This window comes from Microtus ochrogaster, chromosome 6 (genome assembly GCF_000317375.1).
Source record: "Microtus ochrogaster isolate Prairie Vole_2 chromosome 6, MicOch1.0, whole genome shotgun sequence".
NCBI lineage: Eukaryota > Metazoa > Chordata > Mammalia > Rodentia > Cricetidae > Microtus > Microtus ochrogaster.
Genome location: NC_022013.1, coordinates 4,564,828 through 4,580,985, shown reverse-complemented (window position 1 = coordinate 4,580,985; position 16,158 = coordinate 4,564,828). Strand labels below are relative to the sequence as shown.

General features: G+C 45.5%; 1 protein-coding gene across 1 annotated transcript in view; it reads right to left on the bottom strand.

Annotated features, from left to right (window-relative positions):
• Positions 1-16,158, bottom strand: part of Nckap5 (NCK associated protein 5) — a 648,901-nt gene that overhangs the window by 213,634 nt on the left and 419,109 nt on the right. The window contains exons 7-8 of the mRNA XM_026779774.1: positions 15,695-15,763; positions 3,520-3,558 (exon numbers count right to left, since the gene is read on the bottom strand). Coding sequence (XP_026635575.1) covers positions 3,520-3,558; positions 15,695-15,763 — 108 coding nt within the window. The remainder of the gene's footprint in view (positions 1-3,519; positions 3,559-15,694; positions 15,764-16,158) is intronic.

Below are 16,158 nucleotides of genomic sequence, written 5' to 3'. Positions count from 1 at the left end.
GCTGATGAGGGAGAGGGACTTGATCGGGGGAGGGGGAGGGAAATGGGAGGCGGTGGCGGGGTGGAGGCAGAAATCCTTAATAAATAAATAAATTTAAAAAAAAGAAAAAAAAAGAAACTGTATTAACCACAAAAAAGAAAAAAAAGAAAAAAAAAACCTGTGCCAAGTACATCTGCCTTCGGAATTAATTTTTCTCATTTGCATGTGGGTTGCATTTATTTCCAAATTTTTTAGCTGTCTGATGTAGCTGAAGCTGGACTCAAGCCTCAAGAATGACCTTAAACTTATGATGTTTTTGCCCCCTCTCCTGCATACTGGGATTAGAAATCCTGCGCCAGGGAGTCAGGTTTATGCGTTGCTGGGGATACAAAGCAGTGTACACTAGGTTAGCACTGCACCCCTGAGCTATAGCCACATCCCTGCTATGCTCATTATTGAGGAGAATTCTTTGTCTTTTTGAAGCAATTTTAGAGTCCTCTAAGAACCAGGAGGCACGTATTTGGCAGAATGTGACTTTGTGGACTCCCAGAAACCCCAGCATGACTTCTTGCTTGGTGAAATCCCTGGCGCACACCATCCAGGGGTAGCTTGTCTCTGTGTGCCTGGCAACCCACCTGCACTACAGTGCAGGGATGTGTTTACCTCCTATTACTTGGATTGATGCAGCTAGTTTTTGGTGACTGACCTAAAGGACCCTGCTTTCCTCTGTACTGTACCAGGCCCCCGAGGCACCATTAAAGAGACAAGACGAAGTGTTTCAAGAGCTATGCACAGGGCTGCAAAGGCTTCCCTTCCCCCTTCTGCTGTGGTATAATGTGAGCACAGAGTTTTCAACAAGTAGGAAACAGCTGAGAAATCAAACGGTTTGAAAGAAAAAGGTATCGAGGCACACTGTGGCAGGAATCTGGGTTTATTCACCATCTGGTTCTCGCCTTCTTCCGTATGAAAGGACAGCCAGTTTCCTCGACACCTACTTACAGCAAAGACCTATTTACCGGTTTTCACAGTTGTGGCTCTGGGTAAAGCCTTTTCAAGGAGATGTGTTATGACTTATGGAAGCTTCTAGATGTCATCATACAAGACAGCTGGGGGCAAGTGGGATGGCAAATGGGTAACTGTCAAGCTGGTACCCACAATGTAGAAGGAGAGAGCCTCTGACTTGCATATTCATGCTGTAGTGTGCACAAACAAACCCACACATGTAGACAGGCCATAAGTAAATACAAGCAATGGTTGTATTTTCTCTTTGCAGCTGGTAGACATGCTATCCTGTACAAATGATTCCTTCCTCCTCTTCTGATGGCTGGAATGGGACTACAGTGGCTGGAGCTAGAGTAGCTATTTTGGACCATTCATTACACAGGGGAGAGTGGGGCTCCATCTCATGGGAAAATGAGACAAGTCAGAAAATATCAGCCCTGCACTGACTCCCTGGAAACTTGTTTATGAGAAAGAAACAGCCTTTTAGCTTATGTAAGGCATCACTATTTTACAAATCTGTTCCTTACAAGAGAACCCAACTCTGAGTAGTGTACTTGAATGTCTTTATTTACACAATGCTGATATCGTATATGAAATAGTTAAAAATTACTTGCTAAAGGAGAAGTAACAGATGTCTAGCAAAAATGCCATCACTGTTTGTATGTGGTACAAATCTGAATAATATTTAAGAATATCTGTGAGAACGGCAGACATCTGGCAAATTTCTTGTGTATTAAAGACAAGGTGGCACAGTGACTTTGTTCTTCCTAGTTATATCTTCCAGGACATGCTGTGGAAGCTGGCAATTCTTTCAGGAAAGTTTATATTTTGCAGAAATTGTTAGAATAAACAAAATCTGAGAGTCAGTGAGAAATGGCTAAAATGGGAATTGCTGAACGACATGTACCAAATCTGTCAAATCTGGCCAACTGTGTATTTACTTCCTCTGGCTGTGATGGGTAATACTGACTGTCCACTTGACAGGATCTAGGATCACCTATGAGACCTGCCTCTAGACAAGTCTGTGAGAGGGTTTCTAGACTGAGTGTACCGAGGTGGGAAGACTCTCCTGAAATGGGGGGAACCGTTCCCTGGGCGGAGGCCCTGGGCTGAACCTGGAGGAGAAAGTGAGCTGAGCATCATCATGTCCCTCTGCTTCCTGACTGCATGAGATGAGACCGGCTGTTCATGTTCCTGCTGCTATGACTTCTGCACCATGATGGGCTGAACACTTAAACTGGAAGCCACAACAAACACTCTTTCCTCAAGCTTCTTTGGTCAAATGTTCTGTCACAATGTGATAAAAGTAACAAACTGTCCTGAGGTCAGTGTGCAGTCAGGCAGAGAGAGGATCAGAGCTTTTCTGTCGATTTTGTACTGATCCAAAATGACTCCCCTCCATGATCTTGAGGTGTTATTTATACGCCAATTACACAGAAAAAGGATTCAAGGCTTTAAGGAATTGGAACACTTTTCTAATTTCAAAGACCTTTGGTTGAGGCTTAGGCCATGTGGTGGTTTGAAAGAAAAATGCCCCCTGAAGGGTGGGGCACTATTAGGAGATGTGTCTGTGTTGGAGTAGGTGTGGCCTCCTTGGAGAAAGTATGTCACTGTAGAGGCAGGCTTTGAGGTCTTTTATATGCTCAAGTCATGCCCAGTGTCTCTGACCTCTTCCTGTTGACTGGGAGTCAAGATGTAGACCTCTCAGCTCCTTCTTCAGTACCATGTTTGCCTGCATGCTGCCATGTTTCCCACCATGATGATAATGGACTAAACCTCTGAACTGTAAGCCAGCTACCACAATTAAATGGTTTCCTTTATAAGATCTGCCATGGTCATGGTGTCTCTTCACAGCAAAAGAAACCTTAACTAAAACAGGCCTCTTTCAATGTTGTCCCTAGACCTTCAGATCTGAGGAACTTCTTTAGTTTGCTTCAAAACATAAAGCAAACAGTCTGCTATTCCTTTTGGGGCCTGGAAATCTTTCACTTTTAAAATGTTTTTGTGTTCATCAGTTTAACTTGACCCAACCTAGAGTCACCTGGGAATAAAGTCTTAATGATGAACTGTTTAGATTAGAGTGGTCTGTGGACATATCTATGGGAAGTTTCCTTGACTTCTATGTGATATGGGAAGTTCCAGTCTATAGTGGGTAGCACCATTCCCTAGAAAGGGACCCAGAAGTAGAGGAGAAGACAAAGCTAGCCGAGAGCAAGGAGGAAAGGAGCCGTGCTTTTTTACTTCCTCTGCTCTTGACTGTGGGTACAAAACTGTCAGTTTCTGCCTTGACTTCTTTGATTTTTCTCAGACGATATGTCACAGCAACAGAAATGAAACAAGGTCAGCTTCCTTCTAATTTCCCAAGAGCTTAAATTATATGAATGCATTAGCTTTTTGTTGATATTACTTCTCATACAACACACATGTTTGCAGCTCCAACCTAAGTAAACAGATAGCAAAGTAAGACCACATGTTGGCAGACTTAGGAACACTCCATACACAGAAGCACTTTGAAGTAAAAGGCAGAGGGCAGCTTACCTTTTGAGTGAGTAGAGCGCGGACAACTTGGTTGGCTACCTACAACAAGAGGAAGAAAGTTGGTGTCGGTTATAACAGATTTTCTACAAATGCAGGCTCATTTGTCAACAAATTTCCCACAGCTTCCAGCCTGCAATGAGCCCCGCGTATCCCTCTTCTCTCCACCGGTGAAAGAGCTCTCTTTTCAGAACAAGGATGTCCTTCTGGGAAATATTTTGCTCTATCCAAAGGTGACCTTGTGGCTAATTAAGATGGTTCAGCTGGGAAGGTAATTCACACCTTGATTTTCACGGTTCCATATTTGGGGAAATAACCTCCTTTCATATGTAAACTACTCCATGAAAGCTAAACCGCAGAGCAGTGAGAGACACCATCCTAATGATCTGCACTGTTTCCTATCTCACTGGTTTATCGTCTCCTTTGGCTCTCCTTTCTCTCCTTTCCCGCATGGTTCCTCTGTCTAAAATCAATGGCAACACAGAAAGGCAGATGAGAACGGGGCAGTCCATTTCCTGCGTGGCCCATGTCCCTCCTCTGTCTTCCCCTACATTCTCCTTTCGTGTCTGCTTCTTGTAACAGAATCTGGTGGTTGCGAACTTATTCCACAGCAGAAGGATCCCCGGTTTGACTCTGGGGCCTGGGTACATCCTAGCTCTTTTACTCCCATAGGACAAAGTTCTAGCCAACAATATATAAGGAGACTATTTTTCTTGTATGTAATAGAGTCTCTAAGAAGAAGGGAGCCTGGATCACCATTCCTTTCTTCTGTATGGGGTCTAAAAATGATGGCTGATAGAACCCAACTTTATGGCCCATGGGGATATCTTCAAAGACCAAACAATAAAGTCACCTGCACATAAGCTATGATGAGATTATGGAGTCAGTTTGGTATCCATCAAATAAACGAAGAAAATGTAATATATCTATACAATAAAAAATTATTTAGCCATAAAGAATGAAATCAGTAAAAAATAGATATAGGTGGAATCATCATGTTAAAAAAATAATTCAAACTAAAAAAAATAGAAAATAACATGTTTTTTCTCATGTGTAGAATCTGTATTTTTAAGAAAGACATGAAATTGGACAGGAAGAGAAAGAACCAATAGGATGGAGGAAGGGAGAGAAGACAGAGTAGCAGTGAGATAGCCGTGGTCAAAATGTGTTCTGTGCATGGATGCAAATGTCAGTCATAACAACACCTACCACTTTGTATTCTCCATATATCCCAATTTAAAGTGACTGACAACAAGCACCACATATTAAGTCCAGTTAGGCAGAGAAAGCACAGAGTCAATCTTGCCAAGAGTTCCATTGTCTACTGCTGAACTTCCATTGAACCTGTGCACTTTTGAGTCTCTTGCAACATACAGCAACCATAATTCTCAGTATTGTATTATTACTGTTGAGGGAAGGTGCCTGGTCTTGAACTCCCTATGTAGCCAAGAACGACCTAGATGCTCCTCAACAGAAGAATGGATAAGAAAATGTGGTACATTTACACAACTACTCAGAGGTAAAAAAATAATGGCATCTTGAAATTTGCAGGCATATGAATGGATCTAGAAAAATCCATTAACACAGATCCAGAAAGACAAATATAATATGCACTCACTCCTAATTTGCTTTTAGACATAAAACAAAGAAAAACCAGCCTACAGGACACAACCCCAGAGAAACTAGACAACAATGAGGACCCTAAGAGAGACATACATGGATTCACACAGGAAGGAGTAAAAGGCAAGATCTCTTGAGTAAATTGAGAGTGTGGAGGTCATGGGAGAAGGTAGAAGGGGAGAAGGAAGGAAGGGAGGGGAGTGGACAAAAATATATAGCTCAATAAAAATAATAAACCAAAGAAATAAAAAAAAGCAAAACAAAACATGTCACACAGTTCACATATGTTATCACTATGGTGATTCTCAGATTCAGCCAGAGATTGTGGTGCATGCTTTCATCTATTTTTGCTATGGGTAACCCATTTATTTGGGGGATGCTTGGTTCTGTGTGCCTGATTCTAATCATGGAATGCTTTGAGTGTCAATGTTTTCATAGGGCTTAATTGTTTCTTGACTCAATATTGACAAAACAACGCATCCTTCATGACAGTTGGCTACCAGTAAATCTCAGAGAAAATTAAAGCATAAGCTAGCGTGGAGATTTGGGCAGGAGGCATTTACTCCACCAGAAGTAAATAGAATCAAGACTACCCATAATTTATTAGTTTACAGCATATGCGTAAAGGGTACTCTGCCAGGTAAACCCTTTCCAAATTTACCTTGTTGACATTAAATTAAAATGAAAAGTTTTTCATTGAAATCAATAATAGTCTTGGAGAGAATAGTATCTTTCAGAGCTCTGCATACATTTATATGTGTGGGGTTGGGTGTAGTTGCGAGGGTGTGCATGTACCACATTCATGGGGGTGAGAGACCACCATCAGGTGTTTTCCTTAATCGCTCTTCTTCTTAGATTTTGAATCAGGGTCTTTCACAAAAGCCATAGCGTTCTGATTTGTGCTAGACATTCTGACCAGGGGCCTGCCTCTCTCCACCCCAGCACTGTGCTAAAAAGCACACAGAAATGCACCTGCTGGTTTATGTTGGCTCTAGGGATCAAACTTAGGCTTCTGACTGAGACCTCTCCCAGCCCCAACTCTGGGGAGTTTTTAAACATTCATTCCCATTTATAAGTGGCTGAGAGTTTAAAGTCGAACAATACATCATCTCTTTTACTGTTGGCACATGAAGGAGAGTAGAAGGCTTGAGCTGTCTATGCAGGCAGAGTTGGAGAACAATATACGAAAGTTAATTCAGACCATAAATAATTTACTTAAAAAAACCTTCAGACTTGGATTTGATTTACATGCTCATAAAACTGCCGAATATCAATATTTTCCTTTCTTCCTCCAAACTGGTTCCTCTCTTAAGCCATTCTGTGTTAACAGTGGTCACATAAAATGGCTGTATCTATGATTTAATGGGGGACATAGAGTAATATCCTAACCGTAACAGCCCACGGGAGGAAAAACTCTGTATCTCTGCACTCCAGCTCCTAGCCCAGTGGGCATTCTGACTCTGTATTGCACAAGTTTCCCTCTGGCATGTTCTTTGGACAATTGTTTGTCCTATCTGAAAATTGGACGATATTTTTTGTAGCTGCTGACATGAAGGTGAAATAACCAGATGGACTCACGGGTGCTCTGTGGGAGGAAGGTATGAATGCTTCCCTCTTTTCTGTCAGTGGAGATGGCTTCTCGGGCTCCTTGCTGTGTTAACAGCCACCCCTCCCGGGTGTATCGCTGAGCTGGTGTTCGAGCTGGTACCTTCAGTCTCTGATGGGCTCACATGATGCTGCCCAGGATAGGCCCCTACCCATAAGGCTCCAGTAATCTGCCCTCAGCTCTTGGGTTGCAGATAATCACATCCTGCCAGGCCCAGTTAATGAGAACAAATAACTTCCAGGGTACCTGGCAGCTTCCTCTCAGAAGACAGGCAGAAGAGCAGCTGGCCTGAGCCGGAGGGATCTGAGGCACACACAGCAGAGCTGACAGCCCTTCTGCCTCTGGGTTGCGGGACAAACTTGCCCAGGTTTGCTGTGGAGACCTCCCAGCTCTGGGCCTAGTAGACAGTGCAGATCTGTTCCGCTCCTCCTCGGTGGGAATTCTGTCAGAAAATTGACGTTCCCACCCACACGGTGCCTTGGTGCTCCCTCCCACGAAGCACCAAGTGAAGGCAAGGCTTCCTCTGTCTCTACCTCCCCAGCACGGGGACTGTGGATGCTTGCCATCCTGCCTGGCTTTTTTATTTGTTTGGTTTTTATGCCTTTGGTCCTTTTTCCTCTAGGCGCTTACCTTCCCAATACAGGCAGGTGAGAATGTTGACTTTTCTGTTATTGGACTCCAAACAAGTCCTCCCCTGGGCTGTCTGAGGGACCACAGTAGTGGGTTGAGCCAGTCCTTACTTAGTTGGCAAGGCCACGGGGCTCCCCTGGGGAAGAGGGCTAGAAGCAGCAGACTAGTCCTTAGAGGAGGATGAAAAGTCACCACACCTGGGCATCCCTCCCCTGCTTCCTGCCGCCTGCCAGCCTCCCCTGCTCTTTGGGGGATTTCGTCTTACAAAGCAACTCTGATGTTGGCAAAGTAGCTACAATCTAGTGGAAAACGCGCATATTTGGAAATACTCTTTGAAGGGATTTCCCATCCTCTGGAACGTTGGTTACTATAAAGAGGCAGATGGGGACAAGAAGGAGAAGATTATTAGGATATGGTTACTAGAAAGGCTTGGGTCTAGGGCTGTGGAGATGGCTCAGTCACTTGTCTTGTAAAGATGAAGGCCTGAGTTCTCCCCTCAGATCCTACTTCTACAAAGCCAGGCATGGGACTAGGGGGATGACCACACAGAGGTTTCAGTAAAGCACCTGCTATACAAGTGTGAACACCAAGTGTGGAAACCCAGAAACCCATGTAAATGACAGGTGGGTATGGTGGCCCTTCTGTAATTCCAGCCTTAGAAGTAGAAGAGAAGGGATCCGCAGAGCAAGCTGGCTAGGCAGACCAGGCATGTTGGTGATCCATGGTTTTGACTGAGAGATTCTGACCCAATAAATAAGAAATAAGAAAAATTGAGGATGATTCCAACATCAACCTTGGGTTCATGCATGCACTCAAACCCATATGTATCTATGCGTATGAAAAATCCATATACATATATACATATACACATCACACATGGAGATACATTAAAAATGGAGAGAAGAATCAAAGCGTAGTGGCACAGACTTATAATCTTAGCACTGGGGAGGTGGAGACAGGGGCATACCTAGGGTTGTCTGGCCAGCCAGCCCAGCCTACTTGGTGAGTTCTAGGCAGAGAAAGACCCTGTCCCAACAAACAATGTGAACAATACACCCGAGGAACAACACCTAAGGTTGACCATTGGCCTCCACATGATGTGAACACACATGTACTCCCACACACGTACACATATATAAACATACACTTCAGGCCCCAGAGAGATTGTGTTGTTGACATATGCTGATGTGCAGCGAATGGAGGATAGTGCGAGCTTCTTCATCCATGAGACCTGGGAATGATCTGAAGTTGTGGGAAAGCGTGAAGTGATGACATTGCCTGAGAAGCCGCATAGGCAGGACCAAATGCACAGTGTGAAGTGATGACATTGCCTGAGAAGCCACATAGGCAGGACCAAATGCACAGTGTGAAGTGATGACATTGCCTGAGAAGCCACATAGGCAGGACCAAATGCACAGTGGCACTCCACCAATGGCAAATGGCAGTCAGGAAAGGAACCACAAGGATAGGACACTTCTTTCGTGTCAGACTTGAAGAACAATAGCTTCTATTTGTAAAAGCATGAAGTGTGTGCATGTGCCCATGACATGAATGCATAAATATATACAGACCACTAAGCATCTGTTGTATTCTTCTCCTTGTTTTTTGAGGGTTGAATTTGGAGACAGGGTCTTATGTAGCCCAGTATGGCCTCAATCTGTCCACGTTGTGGTGGAACAATTTTTTTTTTTTTTTTTTTTGCACACTGTGAAGATGTATCTCTGCCAAGGCACCATCTGATTGGTTTAATACAGAGCTGAATGGCCAATAGCTATGCAAGAAGAGGTTAGGCAGGACTTCTGGGCAGAGAGAAAAGAAGGGGAGCTGACTCTCGGTCTGGGAGGCACGAGAGGAGACAGAGAGGAAGCAGGACATGCAGGAGAACAGGGAAGAGCCATGAGCCATGGCAGCATGTAGAGCGACTTAAAAACGAGCCGAAGCTAAGGCCGAGCTTTCGTAATTAATAAAAAGTCTCCATGTTGTTTTTTATGAGCTGGTAGATCAAAGAAAAATGCATCTACACTCTATGGTCAAAGATGACCTTGACTGTGGTGTTGAGAGCACAAGCGGGCACCAAGACAACCAGTTTACACACTGCTGGGAATTGAGCCCCGGGCATGGTGTATGTTACCAATGTGCTCTACCCACTGAGCTACAGCCACAAACAACTTTCTTTTATTCTGTGTAACGGTCTTGTCAGATAAAATGAGGGTGCTCCACCCTTCCTATCCTAAAGGCTAGGATAGCTGTGCTGGTGTTTGAACCTGGAGTCTTGCCTAAGCAGAGTCCATATGGTCTCTTCAAATCCAAATTGGTCTTTAAGTATGTGCACGTTCCCCTTTCCTATTGTTTATTCTTTGAACTGTGTAGGGCTGGAGCATAATAGATGCCCGTTTACCTCTGAGGAGACAAAGGAAGGCATTTGTTTAAACGTGTATATGGGACTGCAAGAAAACAATTTGGAAATTAATTTCCTGCTGTTCCCTCTCCATTCATTCTGTTAGTCATTTAACAAACATGCATTAACACTTCATGGGGACTGAGGATCATACTGAGCCCTGGAGAAATAATGGCGAACAGAATGGAGACACTGCCTCAAGAGGGCAGCCAGCCCTGAGGAGCCAGGCATGCACTCGACTGGGCACCTCTGCCATGACTGAGATGGTGATTTTAAAGATGCAGGACACTGATGTGGGATGTGCCTGAAAGTGGTCCTGTAAAGATTCCTGAGTGAATCCGATCTTGATACATAGCACACACACACACACACACACACACACACACGCACATGCACACGCACACGCACACACACACACACACACACGCACGCACGCACGCAGAGAGAGAGAGAGACAGAGACAGAGAGACAGAATTTTCTCTTTTAAAGACAGTGTCTCATATAGCCGAGGCTGGTGTAGAACTCAGGATATAGCCAAGCATAACCTTGGACTCCTAATCCTCCTGATGCCACCTCCCAAGCACCGGGGTTCCAGGTATGGTCACCACAATGCCTAGTTTGTAGATTTTCATTAACTCAGAAATATTCACAAATTTCCCTTTCCATGTGAGCCCAAGGTTCCCTATCACTATATCCAGGCTTGTTTCCGGTCCGTCATCTACTTACAGTCACTCTGTAAGCGTTCCACTTGGTTACAGTACACGCAAGCTCTCCCTACAGCAGTTCACAACCTTGACTGAATATTATAACCCCCAGAGGGCTTAAAAACATGAGGACCCAGGCTCCATGCCAGAGCAGAGTCCAACCAGAGCTGGAATAGGACATAATATAGCCAGCAGAATATTGAAAGATCCCTAGGTTTGGGGCTGGGCAGATGGCTCAGTCAGTAAAGTACTTGCCAGCCAAGTATGAAGACCTGGGTTCAAATCCTAGCACCTACCGAAGACACAGAGCATGATAGTACATGTCTGTAATCCCAGTAGTGTGGTGGTGGACACAGGTGGATTCCTGGGGCTTGCTGACTAGCCAGTGTAGCTTAATCTGTGAGCTCCAGATTCGGTGTAAGAAAAAAATAAAAGAGGGGAAAGAGACTAAGGAAGACAGCATCAACCTCTGGCCTCCATATGATGTACACACACACACACCACACACACACACACACTTCTCCAGACAAATTCAGCTGTAGCTAGTCATGAGAGCTACCTACTCTTCTGGACCCACACCCTGACTGGCTCTTGCTGCTGCTCAGAGGCCCTATCCAAGCCTGCCCCTTTACTGCTGCCCTGCCTTGCTCCTCCTACCCACTGCTGACTACTGTCCATTCCTCAAGTTCCCACTGCACCCGGCAGCTTCTCTGACCCTCTTATCTCCTCACTTCTGCTAGTCTAAGGTTTCCATGCCGGAGTCCACATGGGGTGACACTCAATGCAGGTTTGTCAGATGCCACTGAACCACCTCAGGCAATGCAGCGGTCAAAGGCTGCTCTCGTGTCTATTTTATACACACATTGTATCTCTGTGTGTGGAACAGTTGGTCTGGAAGGAACTGTGGCTAAGGCAATACTGTGGATAAATAGCAATTCACCACCTGGTAACAGACTGCCGGTCAAATATTAAGACTAAGAAAGCACAAATTGAATCATAAAGACTTCCAAACTCCCATGAAGAAATGAGGGCAATCCTTGACAGAGTCTTTCTACCCCAACACCAACAAACAAGAGAAGTGAAGTGTGTGTGTGTGTGTGTGTGTGTGTGTGTGTATGCGTGTGTGTGTGTGTATGTGTGCGTATGCTTACCAGGTCATGATATGTGTTATGTATGTGTGTGGGGGGGTAGGACTATAGGTATATATGAGGGGGTTTATGTGTATCTGCACATATGTGTGTGGTATATGTATCCATCAATGCTATGTGTGTGGAGGCAATGTGCCTGTACATGAGTATGTGTGTTTGTGTGTGTGTTTGCACATGGGCCAAGGTATGTGACAGACAGTATGTATCTTTCTAGGTATATGTGTGTGCATCCATCTATGAACAGTATCTACCTATTTCTAGTAAACATGTTCTTTTAGTAGAAGTACAGACAGAATTTCAGATTCCCCAGTGTTCTCCCAAATCCCAAGCAAGTTTTCCATTTCCCAGAAAACAAGCACGCGGGCCAAAAAGATTGAGGGCGCTCTGAAGTCACGCCGTCCCCATCAGCGTCTGTTTTACGAAACTTAGGAGCAAGGAAATAACTTACACGAGGCCTTACCTTGTTAGTTGGACTAATTAGTATAAAAAGCCTCGGAAAGAATTTGCATTTCGCATTATTACTACGCGGAACTGGCCCTCTGAGGGCATTCCCTTACAAAGCCTGGAAACAGACAGTCTAGCCCGCGCAATTAGTTACAGAACAACAGGCATGTGTAATCAGAGGCTGGGATTCATGAATACAAAACATTTGTGTTGTTCAGAGGTGGCTCTTTGTTGTAAATCACCTTGCTGGCAACTGCTAATTTCTGCAATTAGGAGCAGAGGGACTCGCTCCTCAAAAATCCTGCTGTCAGTGGGACCATGGCAAATGAATTCGATGGGGAAAATTTCGGTTTCCCGAGAGAAGCCCACATAGCACAGGGGTGGGGGACGCAGGGGAAGTAGATGGCTCGTTTCGTGCACGTATGCACACTTGTGTCTGTATGTGCTTGCACGCCTTTGCGCTTGCTGAAGCCAGGTGTGGACATGAAGAACTTTCCTCCATTACTTCTCCAGCTCAAATTGTTAAGACAGGGTTTCTCACTGAACCTGGCGCTCACTGATTCAGCTGAACTGGCTGACCAGGGAGCCTCAGGAATCCTCTGATCTTGGCCTCCACAGCACTGAGATTATGGGTGTGCACAGCTACACCTCACTTTTGAGAAAGGTTCTGGGTGTCTGTACGTAGGTCCTCATGCTTGTGTTTTACAGACTGAGCCATCTCCACGGCCAGACTCCAGTTTCCATAGAGAAATTCTGTGAGCTTTGAGCTGGATGAAGAATGACCCAAGGGAGACCATGGTAAGTACACAGCTCTGTGGTCTGAGCCCATAGATCTGACTTCTGAATACAGGTCACGTCTCACTGGGAATCTCTGTGCAAGGGGGAAAAGTGCAACTTGGCTCATCAATACTTTTAGCCCAGAAGTATTATTGGCTCCTTTAAATAGCCTTGCATCTGTTTGGTCTTTCTTGCCCTGGACTTGGACTGGACTGAGGGCAGGGCTGAGGAAAGCTGAACTGGCCTCACCAGACCCAACGTCTGAGTGCCAGCTTTTATGACAACTTTCCTGATTGCTTTACCTTTGGATACTGGAATGATTGCGCTCTCTCTCTCTCTCTCTCTCTCTCTCTCTCTCTCTCTCTCTCTCTGTGTGTGTGTGTGTGTGTTCGTGTCTGTGGGTATGAGCATTGGCCAGAAGTCAACCTCAGGTGTCATCCTCTCAGGTTCTATCTGTATTATTTTTCATACACAGTCTCTCATTAGCCTGCTATTCACTGAGTAGCTAGCCTGCCTGGACAGTGAGCCCCAGGGACCTGCCTGCCTCTGCCTGCTAAGTGCTGGGACTACAGGTCTGGCCCCATGCTTGGTGTACTACATGGGCTCCAAGACTCAAACCCAGGTCCTTATGCATATTTCATCCACTGAGCTCTCTTTTCAGCCCCGTCCTGGGGTTTTTGATTACTGACAGGGCAGAGGGTTATGAACACTAGCAATTTACATGGCTAGAAATCTTAAACAACTGAAAGACTGAATATAAAGGAATTTTAAGGGACATCTGGAGAGTTCTCCAACAACATGCAAGTACTAAGTGCCAAGGCAGAGTGGTCAGCGTTCTGAGGCCATGACTGCAGAGGCAGTGTGCACAGACCATCAAGACAGTCTGCTAACACACACATGCGGGACTCCCCTGAGTGGCACCAAGGTTCTGCGGGGTAGGGATGAATCCTGAGATTCATACCAAGCTCCCGGACATGGCTCACATCGTAGGGCTAGACAGCATAGCAGTAACAACCACTGGTGTGGGGCTGAGGCTACAGACCAGCTGGCACTGCTTCTATTCCCGGCACCACATAAGCTAGGCATTACGGCACATGCCTGTAATCCTAGAACCTGAGAGATGGAAGATCAGGAGTTCAAGGTCATCCTTGGCTACAGAGTGCATTCTACACCACAGTGTGCACAACCACTGGTGTGGGAAAATCTTAGCCTAGGAGAAGCACTGGTGTGGACTATCCCAGCCTAGGGGAGACACTGGTGTGGACTATCCCAGCCTAGGGGAGACACTGGTGTGGAACTATCCCAGCCTAGGGGAGACACTGGTGTGGAACTATCCCAGCCAAGGGAGACACTGGTGTGGAACTATCCCAGCCAAGGGGAGACACTGGTGTGGGAAAACCAAAAAAAGCCAAAGCATTCATCCTCAGAAGGTGGAGATTCCACTAGTCTGAAGGAAGAGAAAGATGGCGGTAAAATGGGTTCTAGCTAGGTTCTAGCTATAGTGTTCTGGCTTGTATACTTCATGGTCCACCCTATCAACTTCTAGGAGAGTGTCAAAGGAGAGAGAGAATGGGCTGGATCGGGAGGGTGAGAATATCAAAAGGAGTTCACTGGAAAACATTTATCTGTCTGTTAGCAAGGAGAAAACAATTGAAGATATTGGCTATCCCACAAGTAAAGTAATGGAACAAGATAACATGCAATTTTTCTAAAATCTATTCAGCTACACTCTAATAATCTTCCAACAGAATCTCACAGAATGTGTGAGAGTTTTAACACACCGGGGCGATGTTTAAAGAAGTTATGTCATTTAAATAATGGCTCCCATCATGAGGAGAGCTTTACCACGTGGCCAGTGGACCATTGTGGTGAGAAGCAGCAGTGTGATGGCTCCTCTGCCTAACAGTGGGAGAAGGTGCTGGGAGTTTGGGGGCTCTGAAAAGGTTCCAGCCCCCTCCCCCACCACCATTTTTGTTCTTATCTTGCCATCATTATCGGATAATATTTATTGAGCTAACTCATGCGTGGGGCTCTGTCTTCTTCCACTGCACTCAAATTTTCTTCCTGACTTCCCTTTTTCTTTTTGCCTTGTGCTCAATCTGCTGATCCCCCCTCCCCCCCGTTGCCAACTCTGAACGCTGTCCCCGCCCACTCAATCAGCGATTCACTGCTCAGAGAAGGCATCCAACTGCACACATGTGGCTCTTCCTCACTCAGGGCCAAGGACCGCACTGCGTGGACAGAAGGAATCGTCCTAACAGTGACTGGTACCCCAAGTGTGTGCAAGGATGGAAGACAATTATTCCAAGGAACCACACATGCCCTGTGAAAGTTACAGGGGAGGGGAGGGAAGGAAGACAGGAGCAGAGTGGAGAGAGAGGGAAGGGAGAGAGAGACGGGAGAGGGAAAGGAAAGGGGAGAGGCAGCAGAGACGGAAGGGGGAAGAGGGAGAGGAGATATCCATACAGAGAGACATTCATACAGGAAAAGAAGAGGAAAAGAGGCAGAGAGAAGGAAGAAGGGAAGGGGAAGAAGAGATAGAGTCAGGAAAAAGAGGAGGAAGGGGAGAGAGAGGAGAAAAATAAAAGGACAGAGAGGAAAGAGATACAGGAGGGAGGGGAGACGTGGGTAAAGGAGATGCAGGGCACATCTATGAGGAGGGGATCCGTGGGGCGGAGGAGAGGCTAAGAGACCAATGTGTCTCAGGGGACACTGTTTACAGCTTCCTTGGGGAAAGCCTTACAGTTCCGTGTAGCATGGAACTCACATGCCCTCTGACCCGATTAAGATCCTTAACAAGCCCTGCGTCTCCCTCTTACCCCGCCCTCTCGGCCCTCTTAGGGAGCCTTACCTCATCAAGACATCTCTCATACTGTTCTCGTTGACTCTCGTTTTCCAGTGCCAGTGCCGAGTTCTCCGCCTGCAGTAAGAGACAGAAATAACAACCATAAATCAATGGAACGTTGTGTTATGTGACAACTCATTCAATATGGTTGCTAAATATACCTCCCCAGGACCCCGGGTGATCTCTCAGAAGTACCTTTGACAGGTTTGCTCTAAGTACTATTATAAGTATCGCAGGGATGACTCTTGTCTTACAGGCTAGCTCGCTCGCATACATTATGAGTCTAAGAAATCAGAACTTGATATTCTGAGCAAGTAGAAAATCAAATCAGGGCCGTGCAGGAGTGTTCCACAGAAAGATGCCAGTATTTGTCTTATGCTATGAAAATGTAAATGTAAGAAGCACCTAAATCCACATCTTTAGGACCTGGCATAGTCTCAGCCTAATACTTGTTGAGGCCTCCCTCCCTC